Below are 9,232 nucleotides of genomic sequence, written 5' to 3'. Positions count from 1 at the left end.
TTCAAGTTCATTTTTTGTATGCTTGAAATGTTCTCTATTGCTATCATCTTACTATTAAGAATGTAAACATATGAATATCGATGTACTTATCGTCAAGATTAAGTTGAGAAATAGCTTTTTTCCACCGGCGAGATGTATTCGACTTCATGTCCAAATACTGTGTAATTAAGTCTAAAGGATTGACTTCCTTTTCACCGACTTATAAGGATGTAACATACTTAGATCCACACATACATTGACATTTGATTTGTATCATTCAAAACTTTGGGCAATACTTCCCAATTAATCATATTTCGAGTAAGGTTTTATAATGTGACATGACCTAAACGTACATGCCATAATTCCATTTGAATCAAGTAAGTGAAAGACGAAGCTGAAATTTATTATTATTTCAACACCATTAATTCAGTCTTTGAAGCTCCAAGTGGAGGTAACCTTTTCCTACAAACATCTCATTCTTACTTATTTAAACCTTATCGGTAATACAAATTAACCCATTTAAACCCATTTCTTAACAAGAAGTCCAGTATAGACTAAATCTTCCTAATCTTTCAGGAACATAAGGACGTGTCAATAGTACCACTTGCGGATAGTCATTCTGAGTAATATATTTTTCCATATCCTTAATCTTCCGCCTTTGAAGCATTTTTCCAATAGAAAGGTTCACGGGTCAACGGGAGCATAAGAAGCAAAGCTTCTCTAACGGAAAACATGCGATGGCTCAAATCATCCACCATCTTTAGGATAGCCCACAAGTTGCATTCGTGAAGGCAGCACATAAATCATCAACACATCAGCTTTCAACCATGTTTTGGCTTGCCCCTTTCTTGTCTTTCTCGGAGCACGACACTTCCGTAGATTTGGTCCATTCCCCACAGTGTGTAGCAGTTCCACTGAACCGCTTCTTGTCTTGGGTTTATTTCGTCTCAGAATGCCTTCTTTCTCTTTTTTTGTTCTCGAGTTCAACAAATCTCTCGATATAGCCATTCCCCATTCATGTGGGGGATTGTTGGGTTTTTAAGGTATTTAATCAATATATTAAATACTTAAAAGAGGGTGAAAGGGAAATGGAGGGAAATGAAATTTTTGAGTGAAATTTTAAGTTCCCCCTCCCTTGGCAAATGGGCATTGTCCCATATTGGAAGAGGAAGAGGTTTTTTATGGGTATATAAGCAATTGCTCTTCTTCTAGCTCTTAAAGAGTTGAGAAGAAGGCAAGCCTCGCGCCGTCGTTGTCGTCGCTCGCTCGGCTCGGCTTCGGCTTCGGCTTCGGCTACGGCTTCGGCTTCGGCTTCGGCTTCGGATTCGGATTCGGATTTGGTCAAATGATCGATTGATTGATTAACTTTTTGGACCAAATTTATTTGTTAATAGTAAAATATTAACAGAAATGTTATTAAATATTTGTTTTAATAACAAAATATTAATATTAAATATTAATATTAAATCCAATCCGTTTTTCTGTTTTGGTAACAGAAAAGTAACTACCCTCTTCAATTTTCCCTCTTTATTTTCCCTCTTTATTATTGAGTAAATGGCCATTTATGTAATGACATTTATGTTGTGGGTGTTTTGCATAAACAGCCATTCTGAAGAGACCCAACTTTGGCTATAAATACAACACTATTCTGCTCAGAATTTGAACTACAATTTTCTGAGTTTCCTCTCCTTCTTCTGCATACTTTTAGCATCAAAACAAAGCAAAAAGTAAGTGTGATTTGCTACCGAACTTTGTGTTCGCTGAAACACTGGGGTTTGAAGTACCACTACACCAGTGTGTAATTCGTTCTATCCTGGGAGGAAATAATCCATAACCTTGGGTACTAGGAGGGGATTAAATTCCTTAAGGAAACACTGTGAATTCAGTGGGCTCGAATTGGTTTATGTCATTTCTGTTTATATTCATTACTGTTTATATTCATTTATATTTCCAGAATTTATTTTACAAATACAGTGTAATAACACTAATTATATTATAAGTATCATGTTTTCGAGTTTTAGTTGCACTAAGACATGAAACTAGTCATATTTTTTAGTAGAAAAAGTCCGATTTCAAAGCTCAATACGACAAGACCAAACCGACCGAACCGAATTAGCAAAAATCGAAGAAACCGAACTAATTTTGGTTTAATTATTGGTGCACCAAATAAAAAATCGAACAAACTTCAAAAAAATCGAACCAAACAGACCAACCATCACTCACTTAAAGGATTATCATAAAAAATGTGGTAGAACAAATACTTTTACTAGGAGACCACCAATAGAGAATATACGATTGCTTCGCAAGCAATACTGGATGGTACATGGCATGTGTCTCATCGTTTTGTAACAGGTTTCCATTTGTTAATTGGTTAAGTAAAACCCATACTTTGTCCACAATAAATTTCCTGTCTCATCCCTAGCACTTGCAGATTTTGGAATTCAAATAATATCTAATTAGACTCAAGCGACCAAATTATAACAAAAAATAATGGGGAACAAAAATAGGTATAACGCATTAATTAAATACGCTATATCCCTTTTTTTAACCAACGGCGTTAACGGTCATCTCCCTTTTTCTTTCTTTTTGAAATACACATGGCGCAGAAACCTTTCTCTTTGTTTTTGAAATACACATGGCGCAAGCAGATAAAAAGAATTCTATTAGACAGTATTTCGGTTCCGCACTCACCACTAGACACTATCATGTTCCAATTTATGTAAACATATTTGATTGGGCACATAGTTTAAGAAAAAATAAAAACTTTTAGAATTTGTGGTTCTAAACAAGTTAAAAAAGGATCCAGAATATTTGTGTGATTATAAAAGCTTCTGATTAAGAATAGAATTGGAAGTTTAAGCTAAATTGTTTCCAAATTTAGAAAGAAACTATTCTTTTTGGAACGAACCAAAAAGGAAATAAATTCACATGGAACGGAGGAGTATTTGGGTTGGGGACTCAGCACTTGTCATTTGCCAAAAAGCCAAAAAACGAAACGTTATAACAGCAGGGGAACGACCGTCTTTTCACACGTGGCAAAGTCCTCCAGCTGTTGTAGTTCAGAAATCCCTAGTCAGCAGAACTATTCAATACGCTATAAATATTTGTCAAAGCGGGGGTTTCAACTTTCTACGAGTCTGAAACTTGTTCCTCAAGTATAAAAGGTGTCCCAAGGAATCTCTCTATAATATAAAGTGAAAGCGATGAAGAAAACCCAAATTATCTGTTCGATTTTATTGGTTTTCTCCTTTGTTGCAGCTACCATATCAATTGCGGATTCACAAGCAAAAGTATATATAGTTCATACTGAGAATCCTGAAGATCAAGAACCTGAGGAATTCCATATCAAAATTTTAGCTTCCGTTCTTGGCAGGTTTAACTTATTTTATCACTTTTCCTTAATAAAATAATTCTATGATCTGAACATCTGGGTTTGCTTTGATGCTTCAACTTTTGGCATGTTTTAATGGGAAGAAAAGAGATTGGATACAGACTTGTTGCATCTGATGCAAAGAGTTGAAAAGAAAGGAATTTTGAACCTTACTTTGAAAAACTACCCAAATTGTTCTTTTTTTTGTTACAGATTGGATTTCTTTTTGTTATGATGCTTCAGGTTTTAGATTGTTTGGGGTCCAAAAAGATAGAAATGAACATCACAATCCATCTCTATAGCTGCATGTGGTAAATCAAACTTTGGCACTGTATGTGTAGCACTTTACAAGTCAAAGAAGCTAAACTTGAAAACCAAAATTTGGGAATTCAAACTATTTCCCAAATTCGTATACACAGCCACCAATTTATTTGTCCTTGTTTTCTTATAATTTAAAGAACAAATATATGTTCAGGAATGAGGAATCAGGTCTGAAAAAAAAAATATGAGTGAAAATCTGAAGTTTCTAAAAGAAAATCTAAGCATCCGTTATTTTATTCTAGCTGTAAATTGTTTCCAAGATTTAGAAATATTGAGCAAAGTTTAAATCTCTAAAGACTAACAATAAAATTCAGCCCACAAATAGAGCCAAAAATTTTTAAAAAAAGAAGAAGAGGAGAATCTAACCTTGATATGAACCGCCCTCAGACTGCAAGCTTTCACCAGCCTCCACGTCGAGTCCGACAATGGCAATGCAGCAGGCTAGCAGCGAGACAAAGAGGGAGAGCAGAATGCGTGGGGTTCCTTTTGTTTCTCCATTTTTTATCTTGACAAAGTTAGGTTGTAGTCTTGTAGAGAGCTTTTAGGATTCTTGGCGTACTAGCCCTATAACGGAGTTAGACCCAACCACACTCTCTTAGTATAAAGCGGAGCAGGACCGTTGCGGTCCTGATCTGACTCCCCACCCAACCACCCTGACATATGTTTCCGAATCAACTGCATCGTAAGCTGCTATAGCTCTTGCCAACTACCCTGGAAATTAAAAAGAAACTCTATCCTCAACCCTTCCAATCCTTAGTTTAGGGTGGAAACTTCATCCTGTGCATCCTTTGGTTGTGAGCCCCGCCTAGAGGAGGCGCTAAGGGCGTAGCGTTAAATATGTCTCGCGTGGCTCCTCCACTGACCGAATCGGGAATGTTGAACAAGTCTCTCCATATTTGTGATGTTTATTTTGAGTGTTGGAACAAGGATTTAGTGGAACTTAGTCTAGTGGACGTTTGAGTCAGACTTGTGTTTGTTCTTTAGTACGTGATAAGAATGCTAAGCTAGTGAGTGGTGCATGCATCTTCTGGACTTAATCCTATACTTTGAAGTTCTAAGAGTTGAGAAGAGTTGAAGTTTGATTCTTCTATGGAATGGCACGGTGGACAGAAACAACACTCCTACTTCCATGTTGAAAATTTTCCAGCACAAATCCTTGTGATGGTTTGGGGGGGGGGGGGGGGGGGAAGTGGGGTTACCTTAATTTGAATAGTTGAAAAGAGAAGACTTCGATCCGTAGATGATAAATTTCTTTTTATATATGATATGAACATCAAAATATAGTTCTATAGCTGGGTTTGTTGTTGTTGTATGAACATCAAAATATAGTTCTATAGCTGCAAGAATGATTTGCGCGGAAACATGTGGTGGATGAATCTTAGGCACTTTTGCATGTTCAATTGGAATATTGAATTCTCATCCAACTTTTTTTTTTTTTTGCGATAAGATAAGTTGAATCCTCATCTAACTTTGTGATTTTTATTTGAGATTTTTTGAACAAGGATTCGTCGAACGTAGTCTGTCAGACTTTTGAACCAACCTTGGATTTGTTCATCAATGCATGATAAAGAAAATGGCGAGCTATTCTGTGTGTAGTATTTACCGCTTAGTTGTTCCGGGTTTGAATCACGTGTAATTGCGTCTGTTGTTGTATAATTACCCTCTAATATACACTTTTGATAAGTTAGCCAGTACAGTACCTCATCCTGGGAAAAATAAAGATACCTATGATAACTGATAAATTTATACTGTCAGAATTCCTGTATCTAGATAGAGTTATCTTTTCCTGTAGAAGTTTCAAAGAGTTAAAAATTTATGCTCAACTTTCCCAAAATCTTAAGTAGGAACTGGATAGAAAATCATGCTTGCTCGGTTAAGGGACTCTTTATTAGATGATTAGTTGTTGAGGTTGCAGATGAGAGCTGTTGCCCCCCTTTCCCTCTTTCCCGTACCCCTTTCTCTTAACGATATAGACATATCTTGTACATTCTGTACACATGAGGTTGAAGTATTTCCTGATCTCTGTGTGTTTACGGTGTGAAAAAGTGAGGATGCTGCAAAGGAAGCTTTGATTTATAGTTACAAGCATGCAGCTAGTGGGTTCTCTGCCAAGCTGACTCCTGAGCAAGTTTCTGAGCTTAAAAGTAAGTTTTTATGGGTCATCCTGTTTAAGTAATCCTATTTTTCTTTTGGCCGATTATACTTCTCAAAATCAGTTATGGTTATGGAGTATATGAATACACCATTATGATATCTCAAAGTAGTTTGCAGAGAGCTTCTCTCGTGTGTTGCATACAACTTTTCTTTTTAGTTTAAAAACTGACTTGCACAGAGTTTCTCCTCTGTATGTTGGGATGTTTGACATCATCTCACATTGCAGGAGCCTGTTTAATGACAAGATACATGTTCGTTTTTTCCTTCTACTTTGATATACATAGAGGAAGACATAATTACTAATTGATTCTGCTTTTATCTTTTGAAAATGATAAAAGTGTGGCGTGTCTTGAGCCAATAAAATAGAATGTGCTTCCACATGTTTTGGTAATCGATCTTCCAGTTGCCACCTCTCACTCGCCCTACTCCTTACAAAATTACAACCCCCCCCCCCAAAAAAAAAAAAAAAAAAAGAAGAACTTTCTCATAGTTCAAATTGATGCCAAATTTCTGTTGTTCCTTTGTAAAAAAAAAAAAAAAGAACTAAAAAAGATACTTCAATTCTAACATTTCTGGTTAAGAAAAAGGCACTATTGATTGGTAAAATGCAGCATTTACAATTAGAATTTAGAACAACATTACAATTAATAATTGAGTTTTTTAAAATCTTGAAGATTTAAATGGATGAATCGTAATGTCACAATAGCTGTTAATTTTAGAATAAATAAGGGCATTAAAATTAGTATCCTGGTTTTAAAAGAGGTGATTACGAAAAGAGATCAGCTGAATATAAATATGATACGACAACTGCAATTGATAATCTGTTGTATGTAAAGATTATGACTAATCATCATACTAGAACAATACCTACTCATGTTGAATGCCTGAAGAAAGTTCTTTTCTATCTGAATCTGAGATTTAGAAGGTGATTAGCATGTCATCATGGTCATTAACCATTGGAAAAATTAAAAAAAAAACGAGACATCCTAGATCATGGCCGTTGGTAGTCTCTCTCTCTCTCGTAAGATTTTGCTATCGATGCATGAACTGAACTGAAAATAGGATGGTAGGGACTGGACTGGGACCCATTGCAATGTGATTCAGTGATTAGTTTAGGAAGGAATGCGAAGTAATACGAGGACTTGACGAGCTTGTGAGTTTCATATATAGGTCGTCGACCCGCTCTCTATCTTTTAGAGATCTTTTCATTGTAAATCAAGGTTATACTGGCCCTTTTATGTTTAATGCCTGCGTGAGGTTATTCAATCTCTTCATGCTCATTATTACAGCCAAATCTTTTTTATTCAGCATCTGTTTTCAGAAAAAAAAATTGGTAGCAAGTATTTAGCTATATTTTCACTAACAGCATGCTGCCATTTCAAAATAAAATGAAAGGTCCACTGCAAAATTTAGAAGTCTCAGCCATTAGCCTTTGTGGAAGCTCTGTCTGCATAGGTGAGGCTTAGTGGTGGTGAAGTTTTTCCAAATTGGGGTTTTTTTGGGTTGGAGGGGGGGGGNGATTTAAATTTCAAGGAGTTCAAGGAAGATTCGAGGGAAAAGAGTTGTGGATTTAGTATGAGGGGGTCGGGGGGGTTTGTTTCAATCTGAGGGATTACTAGGATTTAGCGCAGTGTAATGGTGAATCTCAAACACGAGTCGTGCATTTCTTTAGGTTGCATAATGAGAATTGTTCAAGGGTCTTCCCCTTTTGTGATTTGGTTTGAGATATATCATAACTGGTTTAGGGCAGACTAGTATGTATATGCAGATTTTCTTTTTGCCCAACCACGATTATGGACTTGGGTCAAATTATAGTCATTAGTGGCTTGGAGGACATTCATCTGCCTGTCAGAGTAATACAGTTAGAGAAACCATATTGACAACTAGCAGATGATCATTATGTTCTCGTGCTTACCGAATTATCTGATGTCTTCACGATTATATCTAGAATTTCATCCTTTATCCTGCATGCTTACCAAAAACCTTTAGTAAGTCGAAAGGCTAGAGCCCTCTTGTTTTTGATTCTTTTCCAAGAATATACAGATAGTTCATTTGTATATGTTTCATATGCCTCTTAAGGATTTCCTTGCACACATTTCAGCAGCATATACAGTTGCCTTTTTCATATTGTTTTATAGCAACTAAGTGTCACCTTCCCCCTTCTTTTTTTTTTGGGTGCAGAGAAACGTGAGGTTTTGCAAATTGTCCCAAGCCGAACACTCCAAATAGACGGAATAGAGCATATGTGAAAGCCAACTCCAGTGACCCTATCACCAAAACGACTTACCTGTATATATATAGAGAGAGAGACTCATGATCTACATGTAGTGTATGCCATGTGTTTAGGGAAGTTTACTTGGTGATATTATGCATATGCTTAAATAAATGAAATGAAAGGTGAACCTTCTCCTTGTCCTTGTATCTATGCTTTTGATGTGTGGAGCACTCTGTTGACTGTGCCATCTTTTGCACCATCATATTCTGATGAGCTCTAATCATCTTCTGCACACTTGAGTTGGTGACCCGTGTATATATCTGGTGGCTGTCATATTGGCTACAACTCTTTTGCATGTTGTGAAAAATGGACTCTTGCGTGGCAATTTGGTGTTGGTGTATCCTACTTCCTAATTCCACCATTCTACCGAGTATCATTCCCGTAGGCAAACCCAGGATTCGAAACAATGGATTTAATTATTAAGGTTCATATTATATCATACTCATGAAATAATGTGTTTGCATTTAATATTTGTTGAAATTTCATAAATTTTCACATATAAATTTATAGTCAAATACTATTTCAGTTTAACTAGTGGTAAAATATAATTTGCATCGGTACTTTCATAAAGGTGTACTTATTAAATAGCTTTGGCTACCACCATCTTACTCTGAGGAGAGATTGATGAGAGGGTTGAGCCAGCCATTGCTTAGACAAGGTTCAATTTCATCTGGTGGCTGAATCCGATGATGAACAATTCTCTTGATTAAGTACGGAGCTAGAGGAGCTCCGTCATTGATGGAGCAGTGGAGAATGATTAAAATATGGCCTAAAAATATTTCTTTTATCAAGATTAGACCTACATGGAAAATATTTTACTTATCATGAAAATTTTGTTAAACTCTTCTCTCATTCTTACACTTTTCGAATTTAAAAAGGAAAAAGGTAACCATGTAATAATATATAATTTCTGAAAGTATCACGTTCCTTGTACGAGACAAACATTTAAAATTACTGCCATTCTTATTCCTAGAACACGATTTACCTCACATGCAAATAGGAAAAGAAAACAAAGAATATAGTGACTGATAATGGGACGTGACTCCCACCTTAACTGCCTCCCACAATAAATAACGCGACCGCAACCCTAGTCAACTATAGCCACCACATGATACACGCCAATTACTTGAACC

At 36.2% G+C, this 9,232-nt stretch overlaps 1 protein-coding gene across 1 annotated transcript; it reads left to right on the top strand.

Annotated features, from left to right (window-relative positions):
* The first annotated feature begins 3,087 nt into the window (after positions 1–3,087).
* On the top strand, positions 3,088–8,338 carry LOC109238069 (subtilisin-like protease SBT3.17). The gene is made up of 3 exons (XM_019404495.1): positions 3,088–3,352; positions 5,717–5,814; positions 8,006–8,338. The coding sequence occupies exons 1-3, from the start codon at positions 3,183–3,185 to the stop codon at positions 8,071–8,073; spliced, it is 336 nt and encodes a 111-aa protein (XP_019260040.1). The 5' UTR covers positions 3,088–3,182; the 3' UTR covers positions 8,074–8,338.
* The last annotated feature ends 894 nt before the right edge of the window (positions 8,339–9,232 follow it).

This window comes from Nicotiana attenuata, unplaced genomic scaffold (assembly GCF_001879085.1).
Source record: "Nicotiana attenuata strain UT unplaced genomic scaffold, NIATTr2, whole genome shotgun sequence".
NCBI classification, from domain to species: Eukaryota; Viridiplantae; Streptophyta; class Magnoliopsida; order Solanales; family Solanaceae; genus Nicotiana; species Nicotiana attenuata.
Note: the sequence above shows the minus strand (reverse complement) of the source record. Positions and strands in the feature narration are given on the sequence as shown.

Excerpts from the sequence above, each read along its gene's own strand:
- LOC109238069 (XM_019404495.1), top strand. The coding sequence starts at position 3,183 with ATGAAGAAAACCCAAATTATCTGTTCGATTTTATTGGTTTTCTCCTTT. Across the intron at positions 3,353-5,716 it reads TTAGCTTCCGTTCTTGGCAG|TGAGGATGCTGCAAAGGAAG; the intron begins GTTTAACTTATT and ends GGTGTGAAAAAG. Across the intron at positions 5,815-8,005 it reads GCAAGTTTCTGAGCTTAAAA|AGAAACGTGAGGTTTTGCAA; the intron begins GTAAGTTTTTAT and ends TTTTGGGTGCAG.